Genomic DNA, 12344 nt, shown 5'->3' with positions numbered 1-12344 from the left:
AACATCGATCAGCTGCCTCCTGCACGCCGCCTACTGGGGATGTGCCCTTGACAGGAATTGAACCCAGGACCTTTCAGTCCACAGGCCAACGCTCTATCCACTGAGCCAAACCGGTTAGGGCTCAATCTTAGAACTATTGACATTTGGGGTCATACTTCTTTGTTGTAAAGGGCTGTCCTGTGTAATGTACAGTTTGGCAACATTCCTGGCCTCTACCCACTACATACCGCCCCTTTACAGCTGTAACCACCAAAATGTCTCCAGACACCCTGGGACAAAACTGTCCTGTTGAGAACCACTGACTTTTAAGCTTTGAAGAGGAAAAAAAAGCAAACCCCTAAGACACACACACACACACACACACACACACACACGCATTTTAAAACAAGAGCTTCGTTTTTCCCGTAGTTTTATTGAGATATAATTGACATGCAGCACTGTACATGTTTAAATTATGTAGCATAACGTTTTGTCTTACATATCTTGTGAAAGGATCTTAGTTTTAATCCTTATCCAATCTGACTCAATGTACCTGCAGTATCTGGAACCTGTCCCTCCGGTTGCACTAATCATGGCTCATTATGATTTTAAAACACCTGGCGGTGTCTCTTCCTGTGTGTGAACTCTCCTAGGACCAGGCCGTGTTGCACAGGGACATGACAGTGAGAGTCCATTAGTTGAATGACCTCTGGGCCAGTTAAACACAAGAGATGTTCTCAAAGTAAGGGTTTCTCTGCGATTTATTTCATTTTGAGAATATGGAATATATGTTTTGGATTCATAACTTTTTAGAATATATTTTTATTGATTTCAGAGAGGAAGGGAGAGGGAGAGAGAGATAGAAACATTAATGATGAGAGAGAATCATTGGCTGGCTGCTTCCTGCAGGCCCCCGAGGGATCAAGCCTGCAACCGGGCTTGTGCCCTGACCTGGAATCAAACTGGTGACCTCTTGGTTCATAGGTCGATGCTCAACCTCTGAGCCACACCAGCTGGGCAAGATTCATAATTTTTCCCCCCTCATCTTAGATATGCCAATTAAAGTGAAAAGCAGAGACCTCTCTTACTGAAGCCTCCCGATGATTCAGCTTTAGGGGAAACGAGCCATTTTATCCTCTATATGTCATTCCTCCTACTTTTAATCAGAACACACCTGCAGACTAAGTAACAGACCTGCGTGCAGAGAACAGCTAAGTCGTTGTGCTTTGGAGTCCTTGAGCGCGTCAGCTCAGCTCAGCCCAGCCGAGGCCTGGTGGGGACACACAGCCTCCAAGGGCGCTGGATTCTGCCGTTAGCACGCGGCTTCCTCTGGCCCAGCCTGTGGAAGGCGCAGATGTGTGTTCATTTTCAGGCCCTCACATCTTTCCCGAGGAACTTAACTCTACTTCTCCGGCCAGAAAGGAAATACAAAACGCCCCCATTCCGCCCTTCCCCGCCCCCTGGCTTCCTTCCCACTCCCTTTTTGGTCCTCTCTGGTTACAGAAATTCTGATTTTTTCCTAGAGAGGTGGAGGAACGGCAGGCACCGGGAGCGGAGTTACATTATCCTCTTCTGTGTCCTGGTGGGACGCTAGGGAGGAAATCACACTTTGTAAGCGGCTCTCCAGGGAGAGAGATCAAGTGCAGCCCAGAAAACTCCAGCGCCCGGGTTTGGCTCCAGGTTTGATTGACAAGCAGGGGCCGAGGGAGAGCGCGGAGGCGGGGCGGGGGGCGGCGGGGCGCCGAGACAAAGGAGTTGCGGCTGCACCGAGGACGGTGCGGGGTCCTTGGGGGTACCTGGCCGGGGCGCTCCTGCGGGGCATCCGGTGAGGTCGCTTTGCAGCCCAGAGCGCGGGCGGGCGGGTGGGCGGGCCGCTGGAGGGGGCCGGGCGCGGAGCGGGTAGGCGGGGAGGGGTCGCGGGGCCGGGCGGTGGGGTAGCCGCGTCGCCGTCACGTGGCCGCCTCCGCAGGGTTGGGGCTGTGCTTCCGGGTTGGAGCTCAGCAGCGCGGGGCCCCAGCCCGGGTCGGCCAGCGCGGCGTCCCCTCGCGGTCCCCCGAGCACCGCCCGCGGAAGCCCGGCCTCCACGCGGAGGTGAGCGGGGTGCGGGCGGCGCGGTGCGCCCAGGGCGCAGCTGGGGAAGGGGCGCAGCTGGACCGGCGCGCAGGGCTGGCGGCGACGACGATCGGGGTCCCCCGGGAAGGAGACCTGTCAAGGAGAAGGGGGCGGGGTGGGCTGGGACCCGGGCGCCCGCTGGCCGGAGGCTGGGGCCGGGAGGAAGAACCGAGCCTGCAGGGCCTGCTTTCTCATCTCTTGTTGGGGCCGGTGGACTCGGTGGACTCGGGACCTGGGTCCCCGCAGGGAGCAGGGGCGAGGCGGCAGCTGTGCAGATCACAACACAAGTCTTGGGGCGTTGGGGGCGCGGCGGAGGTTGCAGGGGTCGTTTCGGTCCTCCAGATGGGAGGAAGGGGGGAGGTCATAGAGGACTCTCCATAGGGGTGCACCAAGAGAGCGGAGGCAGCTGGACGCCGAGATTGTGCTTGAACCTTGATGGGGCTCGGGGTCGGTGACTGGCTGGAGGCATAGGAGGTGGCGAGGGAAAGTTGTGAGTGTGTGTCGGGGCGGCTGCAGGGGGTCCCACAAACCGCTGGCGCGCGGGGAGTGGGGCCGGGCCGGGAGCTGGGAGAGGCGCGGGGGGCAGGCGGGGGATTTGAATTCCGGGCGGAATGACATTGTGCAGCCCGCGCCGACGGGCTTCGGGCGAAGGTTATAAATAGCGGTCCCGGGCGCACGCCAGCCCGTGGCAGTTTAGGTGGCGGGCAGGGGCGGTAGCGATAGCGGTGGGTTTGGGCGAGGTCACGCTGAGCTCTGCAGGCTGCTGCGTCCTTGGTTGGTATGTCTCGCTTTAAAGGCACGACTTGTTTACGGGTGCAGGCGTCCTTTATTCGCCCTGTGATGCTGGGCAGTCCTTCCGAGATCTGTTTTAGGGAGTCTCGTAAGGACAGGCTCTAGGGGTGGGCAAACTTTTTGACTCGAGGGCCACAATGGGTTCTTAACCTGGACCGGAGGGCCGGAACAAAAGCATGGATGGAGTGTTTGTGTGAACTAATATAAATTCAAAGTAAACATCATTACATAAAAGGGTACGGTCTTTTTTTTAAAATTTTTTTTAGTTTTATTCATTTCAAATGGGCCGGATCCGGCCCGCGGGCCGCAGTTTGCCCACGGCTGCGTCTATTCTATTCGGACAGGTGGGACTTGCGTGGCTACTTTTATTTTTAAAAATATATTTTATTGATTTTTTACAGAGAGGAAGGGAGAGGGATAGAGAGTTAGAAACATCGATGATGAGAGAAACATAGATCAGTTGCCTCCTGACACCCCCTATTGGGGATGTGCCCGCAACCAAGGTACATGCCCTTGACCAGAATCGAACCTGAGACCCTTCAGTCCGCAGGCCGAAGCTCTATCCACTGAGCGAAATCGGTCAGGGCTGCGTGGCTACTTTTATTTAAAATGCGCCCCAAGGGGGGGTCAAGAGGGGAAATGGGAGACATCTATAATACTATCAACAATAAAAATATATATTAAAAATTAAAAAAAATGCACCCCCTTTCTCCATCGCTCCCCTATAACTTGCAAACCTTTTCGGCTGTTTTTTAAAAATTTTTATTGAATGGGCAGTTTAGGATTACTTATCAGCAAGGGTACCTAGGCTGCTTACCTTTGCTGATGGAATTAGTTTTCTGCAAGGCTACACAGCATATCATTTTCAAATGAAATTTCCTGAAACTCCTTGGAGAGCGTGTTCCATAGATACCCCGGCTTCAGGTTGCCTAGCCCTGGCTAGTCACTTATTCAATCAAAAACTGTTGTTGCCGAAGCCGGTTTGGCTCAGTGGATAGAGCGTCGGCGTGCGGACTGAAAGGTCCCGGGTTCGATTCCGGTCAAGGGCATGTACCTGGGTTTTGGGCACATCCCTGGTCGGGGATGTGCAGGAGGCGACTGATCGATGGTTCTCTTTCATCGATGTTTCTGACTCTATCTCTCTCCTTTCCTCTCTGTAAAAAATCAATAAAATATATTAAAAAAACAAACAAACAAAAAAACTGTTGTTGATTTCCTCTGTATTGTGCAAATCACTGGGCCAGAGGCAATACCACAAGGAATAAAACTAGCAATAGAGATAGTGTATCCTTTCGTTTCTCACAACAGCCCTATAAGGTAGGTGCTATTATTATTATTTCCATTTTAAAGATGAGGTAGGAGAGAAGTTAAGTGACTGATTGCCAAGGCCACACGGCCAATATATTGTAGACTGAGGGGCTTCTGATCCCCAGTTCACCTTCAGCCTCTCTGTCCCCTCTCTCAGGTGCTTAACCTCAAGGATTTTAGGGGCGATAGTTACCCAAACAGCTTACATTGAAGGGGACCATATGAATGCCACACTACACCCCCTTTTTAATAAAATTTTGAGTTGTAAGTTTTCCCTGTTGCTTGAAAGCCATAGAAGCACCTGGATAATAAAACAGCAGCGAGCTTTAAAGCAGAGATAGGGGAAAGTGTGACAATTACGGTGTGATACTATCTTTGGTAACAAGTAACAGCTGTGATAACAGTGGTTCAGCTATTTAGTCTCTGAATATCTTTCAGGGTCATTTGTATTTGATTTAGGCTTAGTGATAGGGACTGCTCTTGCCAATGAACTATTCTTGATCACTGTGCTGTATGTTCATAACTTGAATCAAGTGGAGTGTTGGGGAGAAATTGACTTCTGAAGGCTTTGGCCCTATTGACAACTGATGCCAGGGATCTGCTTATCATTAAATTACCATTTTCCAAGTAGGCAGGGCAAATCTTCTAGACTCTAGGCCACGAAGTAGGACTTCAGCTTTAAAATATTGCAAAATCTCATCCAATCATAAAATGTCTAGAGTAGCCCTGGGCAAACTACGGCCCGCGGGCCGGATCCGGCCCGTTTGAAATGAATAAAACTAAAAAAAAAAAAAAGACTGTACCCTTTTATGTAATGATGTTTACTTTGAATTTATATTAGTTCACACAAACACTCCATCCATGCTTTTGTTTCGGCCCTCCGGTCCAGTTTAAGAACCCATTGTGGCCCTCGAGTCAAAAAGTTTGCCCAACCCTGGTCTAGAGTCTAACAAAGGAGCTTTCCTATGCTTTTATTTGTTTATGTTTTAAAAAATATTTTTATTGATTTCAGAGATTAAGGGAGAGGGAGAGAGAGATAGAAACATCAAGGATGAGAGAGAATCATTGATCAGCTGCCTCCTGCACCCCCCCTACTGGAGATTGAGCCCAGAACCCCGGCATGTGCCCTTGACCGGAATCGAACTGAGGACCCTTCAGTCTGCAGGCCGACACTGTCCATGAGCCAAACCGGCTAGGGCTATGCTCCTTTTATAGAGGAGCAGACTGAGGCACAGATTCAGGTCACACGGTGAGTGAGTGGCAGACTTAGGCACCTGCATGGGCTCTATGATTGCTAGCTTTGTGTTTTCGAGGATGAGGTTTGGGCAGGCCTTGTCAGCCCTGAAAGGACAGAGTTTGTTGGGGATTAGGGTGACCCAATAAGGGAAGGTTAGGAGAGGACTAGAAAAATCTCCCTCAAGACAAAAGGTATATTTTATAGACTGTTGTTTCTCCCTTGTTTCTCGGCGTAGATTCAGTGAATGTTTTGAATGAATGAGTGTTTTGAATCATTTGCTCTGCATTCTCAGCCGTGAATGACACCAAAAGTGACCTGTGAGTGAATGAGGAGAGTATTTATGGGATTCAGGAATGCCTTAGGATTGGAATGAAATGACATAATGTGGAAACACTTTGAAAATATAAAACCTATTAAAATGCAAAGGATTATTTGCCGGGGTCCAACCCCAGCAGGTCCAGGGGTCCCCAAAGGCGTAGACGGAGTCGGCGAAGAAGGAATGACACGGAGACAGCGTTCAGTTGATCAGCAGCCTAGCCAGGATCTCCAGCCAAGTTCTGGTCTCGATCTCCAGAGAGGTTCTGCTTCAGATCTCCAGCGAGGCTCTGCAGCCATGTTCCCTCGCTAGGTTCCCCAGCCAGGCTCTGTCCAGGCTCTCCAGTCAGGTTCAGTGTCCAGGTTCCAGTCAGGTTCTCCTGCCAATCTCTGTAGTCAGGTTCAGTCCAGGATCCCTTGCCATGTTCTCCCGCTAGGCTCTGTCTCTAGGCTCCGAGTAGGTTCTGTCTTCTTGATTCTGTTCAAAGTTCTGAGTTCTGTGTGTTTCTGTCTTGTTACAACTGTATTTATACCAGTTGATTCAATCCTATCAATCTCTATTACAAAGGTTAGGGCGTTTCTTATCTCCATTCCAGGGAGAAAAGATTATGTAGTTTAAGCATGATTGTTCGTAGTTAAAGGGATTAATTACCCGCCTGGCACTTAGTTGAGGGGTTTTATTCCCTCCCTAACTTCAGGGGAAAATCCCTACCTGGGGATTCAACCTTTCTCTGAGAGGTGACCTTGGTTAAAACACAGCGCCAAGAAGGTGAGCAAACATATTAAGAACCGTATGCCATATATGCCAGGTCCCTTGAAACAGCAAGGATGGACCGGCTCCCAGCAATTATTCATGTGCGTTTTTGATTACATGTCTGAACACATCTTGCATGCTCCCTCTGCCTTAACTTTTTGTTCACATTACTCTCTCCATCTCAAACACCTTTCCCTGCCTTTAAAAAAATTTGTTGATTTTAGAGAGAGATTTTCTTTTTAAATTAAATCTTTATTGTTTAAAGTATTACATATGTCCCCTTTTCCCCCCATTGACCCTTTCTACTTTCTAGCCCGCCTGCCCACCCCAGGCCTTCACCACCCTATTGTCTGTGTCCATGGGTTATGCATATATGCATACAAGTTCTTTGATCTCTTCCAATTAGAGAGAGAGATTTTATTTATTGGTTTCATTTATTGATTTTGTTGGTCTACTCATTAATGCATTCATTGGCTGACTCTTGAATATGTCCCGACTGGGGCTCGAACCTACAACCTTGGTGTTTTGGGATGACACTCTAACCAACTGACCTACCTGGCCAGGGCTTTTCCCTTCTCCTTTTTGAACCCTGTTGGAGGACATGATTTCCTTTGATCCCTCCAAGAACTTTGGACTTGCATTACTCTGCTTTGGAGTGTCATTACTTGTTGGTTTTTCTTATCTCCAAGCATATGACCTGTTCCACTTTGATTCTCCAGATGCTCCTAATGGCTGTGCCTCTGAGACTCAGCCTTCAGTACCTGGTTGTTGAATGAAAGGTCATTTAAGAATCAGCACCACTTGGATTGAAGATTTCCATTCTCAATGTTGCAAGAAGTTGCTTCCGGGAGTTGTGGCAGCAGTTCTGAAATGAAAAATGAGCTAGACCTGCCCCCTGGCCCGCCCCCCCCCCATCCTCTGGAAGCAGGAAGAATGTTTATGGAGTCTGCTGGGATTGGGTGCTGGGCACCTGGGGGCCCATGTGATGGCGCAGAGTGTAAATGGTAGTTGGTGGAATCAGCTGAGCTTGACCGATAGAGCTCCAGGTCCCCTGCTTTTCCCCAATTTTAAAGGAAAAGAAAAGAAGGATGGGGGAACATTGGAAATCCTGGGGTTGACGGGGGCTTTCCATGAACTCCTGGGGATCTGCTACGGAGGTAGCCCTCAAAGCCCCGTTCAATAACAGCCAAGGTCAGTGATACTTCCCTCAGCCTGGTTAGAGCTGGCAAAAAGTGGCCACTTGTGAGGACCACCGACAGAAGAGCTCCTATTACACCCTAATCTACAAGCACACACTGGAATTTTTCTCTTTTTTATTGGAGTCATATCCCACCCATGTTTAATTTTCTTGAGATGTGCACCTGGCAGATATGAGCCTTGCATTCATCCAGTCTCAGTTGGAGGGTTGCACAGGACGAGCATCCTGCCTCACTGAATAGGATGCTGTGTTTTCTGTGCAGTGTGGCTTCTAAACAAGTGACTGCTGCCCAGCCGGTGTGGCTCAGTGGTTGAGCATTGACCTATGAACCAGGAGGTCATGGTTCAATTCCAGGCCAGGGCACATGCCGGGGTTGTGGGCTTGATCCCCAATGTAGGGCATGCAGGAGGCAGCCAATCAATGATTTTCTCTCATCTTTGATGTTTTTATTTCTCTTCCCCTCTCCCTTCCTCTCTGAAATCAATAAAAATATATTTTAAAAAGTAAAATAAACAAGCTACTCCTGCACCGCACAGTATTTTAGATAATATAAGGGAAATTCAAGGGTAACTTTGATTATACACAATTTTTTTGCTGGACATGCAGACTTAGAAATAACTTGCAGGTAAGAGGGGATGGGACTCTATAGCATTTTTTTTTTTTTTACTTTTCAGCCTCATTAAGAATCAATTACACGTATGTGATCTAGGCTCTGAATCGAATAGTGAGTTTATAACAGTTTAAGTGGGAAAATGGATTTCCACCCTTAAATACCTGAATTGGAAACAAACCTTTGAAGCGCCTTCTGTCAGTAAAAGACTTGGCAAAGAAATTCATTGTAGATGCCCACATAGGACTGTTCTATTCCAAGCTCTTTGGATTAGTCTATTTTTAATGTGTTTTTTTTGATGTTCAAAAAAACAAAGTATGTTTTTCTCAGCACATAAATATTTTATTCTTTTTTCTCTTAGTGATTTACCTTCAAGAAAATTGGGGCTTCAGAAAGTTGGGGACTGCTCTGAACATGGCCAACCTCCTGAAAACAGTGGTGACCAGCTGCTCGTGCCCTTTACTTAGCAACTTGGGGTCCTGTAAGGTTGTGCCTGGGAAGAAGGAGTTTTTACGAACATTTCATACGCATCAGGCACTGTGGTGTAAATCCCCCGCAAAACCAGGTAAAGTCTCCCTTCAGCACGTGTGACACAAGCCTTCAAGTTGTAGGAGCGCATAGCTCTCCGAGGATGGAAAAAAGCAGAGCATGCAGTTTCCAGTCTGGAGATTGGGGACAGTCAATTTGCATAAAAAGAGATAATGAGCACTTTTCTTAGGAGAAGTTCCAGGTTGTCAGTACTAATAGAGAAGAAAAGGTAATAGAAAAAGAAAAAGGGCGAACCAGTGGAATTGAACCCTGGGAATTACTGTTCACAGTAACCACTTCTCCTAACATCTCTCTCTCTCTGCCCTGGCCAGTATTGGAGGATTGTACCATATAAAGCACAGCTGCGCCCAAGAATTAGGAACTAAGTGTATTGCTTCATCTGTAGCGGCGCTTCTCCATGTAGTAAATGGCAGCTTCATCTCAGTTGCTCGGGTTAGAAACCTTGGCGTCTCCCTTGGTCCTGCCAGTAGGTGCAGGTCAGCTCTGCCTTATATGGAGAATCTGTCCTCTCCTCACCGCCACCGCTGTTACATTCTGGTCCGAGCCACCGTCAGCTGTCACTAGCCTTCTAAATGACCTCTGTGCTTTCTGCCTCTGTCCCCCTGCAGTCTGTTCTGTATACTACAGTGACAATACTCTTTTTAAAATGAAAACATATCCCTCTTCTACTCAAAATTTGCCACTGGCTCTCTAGCTCATACAGGGTAAGAGCTGAGGCCTTTTGGTGCTGTACAAAGCCCCCCTTCTGTTCAGGGGTGCAGCCAGGAGGAGGAAAGGTTAAAAGGGGGCCCTTCCACACTGAATCAGATAGGTCCCTGTAAGCACCGTACCCAAAGACCTTCCCAGCACTGGCTACTCCTCACTTGCCAGAACACAGACCAGTGGCCATGTGTACTGCAAGGGAGACTTGGGCCTTTCATCTTGCATCCCAGATGGTGACATTCTCAGCCAAAAATGGCATTCTGTCTCTAAGGTGGAGGAACAGAATGGGTATGGGGGGCGGGCAACTAGAAGTCTTTGCCATGTGGAATAACACCCTCTTACAGTTAGGTTTGTAGGACTGACGTTGTGCGTTGACCCCTAAACTCCAGGGCTTTTGGACTTCTCACGTCTGCCTGGAATAGATTGCACAGCCTTTCCTTGTTCTCACACGGCGAGTCACTGTTGGCAGGGTACCTGCCCCTGGGAGTCCTCAACTTTGGCTTCAGATTTTAAAACCGTTTCCTAGAAAGGCAGGTTATCCGGTGTGATACAATCACGTATAAAGTAAACGTAGATAATTGCACTGCGGACATGACCTTTGTCCTTGTGAGTAAATGCACGGGCATCAATAGCTCTGTATTCATGATGTATAAGACTTTGTTTATTTATTTTGTTTTATTTCTGATTCTGGACTATTTCCTGGGTAATTTACTTTTTATCTTTAAAAGATAAGCATTTTATTTTTTTCTTTAATAAAGCCACAATTTCACTATCACATTGAAAAGCATGAAAAGTAATTCCAGTCACCGTTCATATTTTCTCAATTTTTTCACTTTTCTTTTCTTAATTTCTTTTCTTTTTTTTATAGATGCTTTGTTCAAATAATGAGCCAGACAAGGTCCATATGTTGTATTTCAGTTGCTGTGTCCTTAGGTCTCTTTTGATCTACAGCAGGGGTCCTCAAACTACGGCCCGCGGGCCACATGCAGATACAAATATTGTATTTGTTCCCGTTTTGTTTTTTTACTTCAAAATAAGATACGTGCAGTGTGCATAGGAATTTGTTCATAGTTTTTTTTTGAACTATAGTCTGGCCCTCCAACGGTCTGAGGGACAGTGAACTGGCCCCCTGTTTAAAAAGTTTGAGGACCCCTGGTCTATAATTCCCTTCCTCTCTTTTTCTTTTTCTTTGTTGAAAAATGTAGCTGTTGCTTGTGGAATTTCTCACATTCTAGGTTTGCCTGACTGCATTCCCTTGGTGTATGTAACCTGTTTCTCTGCACCTTGTATTTTCTGTAACGTTTAGTTGGCAGAGGCCGGACTAGAGTCAGGTTTGATTTATTGGGCTAGAACACTTCCCAGGTGATGCTCTGTGTCATCTATTACATTATATCAAGAAGGTGAACCCATGAGTTTAGATGATGTCAGTGTGATCCATCTATCATGAACTTCCTGCCTGTTTTTCACTCACATGCTATAGCAGCCATTTGACTGATGATAGGGTTTAAATCCATGATTTCAAGGGTTTTAAACTGGGGATATTCTATCATTCTATCTTTTTATTTTTTTAAAGGCTGCTGCGCTTTGTACTAGAACCTTTACATATATTTCTCTGTTTTTAAAAAATATGTTTTTATTGATTTTTAGAAAGATAGGAAGAGAGAGGGATAGAGAGACAAAAACATCGATTGGCTGCCTTTGCATGGCCCTTACCGGGGATTCAGCCCAAAGCTCTGGCATGTGTCCTGGCCAGGAATCGAACTGGTGATCTCTTGGTTCACTGGTCAACGCTTAACCACTGAGCCACGCCGCCCAGGCTATTTCTCTTTTTTTTTTGAAAATCTTATTTATTGATTTTAGAGAGAGAGAGGAAGGGAGACAGAGAGAGAAACATCGATTTGTTGTTCCACCCATTCATGCTTTCTGTGGTTGATTCTTGTATGTGTCCTGAAAGGATCAAACCCGCAATCTTGTCACATGGGGATGATGCTCTAACCAACTGTGCTATCTGGCCAGGGCCTATCATTTTATTGTTGTTTATTAGTTAGAATTTTTCTATGAAGAAAACCGTCCCTCTATTATTTAGTTACCCCGAGATTATACTGCAAAGGTGGGATAGTGTTTGATTCTTCCCCATTATTTACTGGTTTTGGTGATAATCAGTTGGTTCTCTTATGTATCTATCCCAGATATAACAAATGATTACAATCTTACTGGCTTCCTATAACACAAATTCATCGTCTTACACTTTTGGAAGCCAGAGCCTGAAAAGGCCTCCCTAGGCTTAAATCAAGGTGTTGGCAGGACTGTGTTCCCTCCGGAGGCTCCAGGGGAGAGTCTGTCTTTACCCCCTCTAGTTTCTGGAGAGCGCCCGCATTTCTTAGCTACGGCCACGTCCTCCATCTTCAAAGCCAGCGGCATAGCATCGTCAGGTTACTCTTTGACTCTGACTCTTGTGCCCCCGTTTTTTCACATTTAAGGACTCTTGTGATTACATTGGGCCCACCCGGGTAAGCCAGGATAATCGCCCTACTTCAAGGTCATCTGAGTAGCAGCCTGAGTTCCATCTGCAGCCTTAGTTCTCCTCCGCCAGGTACTGTGACCATAGTCACAGTTCTGAGGACCAGGACGTGGATTATCTTCGAGGCCATGATTCTGCCTACCACACATTCCTCCCCCCAAAGGAGACCAGTGAAGCTTTTACAAAATATTTATTTTTTTTGGGTATCATCATAAACCCCTAGATTTTAATACCCTTGGGTGTATTTTACTATGTTACAATTATTTA

At 47.1% G+C, this 12344-nt stretch overlaps 1 protein-coding gene across 3 annotated transcripts in view; it reads left to right on the top strand.

Annotated features, from left to right (window-relative positions):
• Window positions 1-1503: 1503 nt before the first annotated feature.
• NNT (nicotinamide nucleotide transhydrogenase) overlaps window positions 1504-12344 on the top strand; it is an 80757-nt gene continuing 69916 nt past the window's right edge. Inside the window, exons 1-2 of one of the 3 annotated variants that reach the window (XM_059694812.1) lie at window positions 1504-1659; window positions 8667-8870. In XM_059694812.1, coding sequence (XP_059550795.1) covers window positions 8720-8870 — 151 coding nt within the window. In that variant the 5' untranslated portion in view covers window positions 1504-1659; window positions 8667-8719. Of the gene's footprint in view, window positions 1660-1701; window positions 1805-1914; window positions 2071-8666; window positions 8871-12344 lie in introns of those variants that run through there. The other 2 variants (XM_059694814.1, XM_059694813.1) reach the window with 2 other exon arrangements.

Source organism: Myotis daubentonii, chromosome 4 (genome assembly GCF_963259705.1).
Source record: "Myotis daubentonii chromosome 4, mMyoDau2.1, whole genome shotgun sequence".
NCBI lineage: Eukaryota > Metazoa > Chordata > Mammalia > Chiroptera > Vespertilionidae > Myotis > Myotis daubentonii.
The sequence above is the reverse complement of the archived record's forward strand: the minus strand, read 5'-3'. Positions and strand labels throughout refer to the sequence as shown.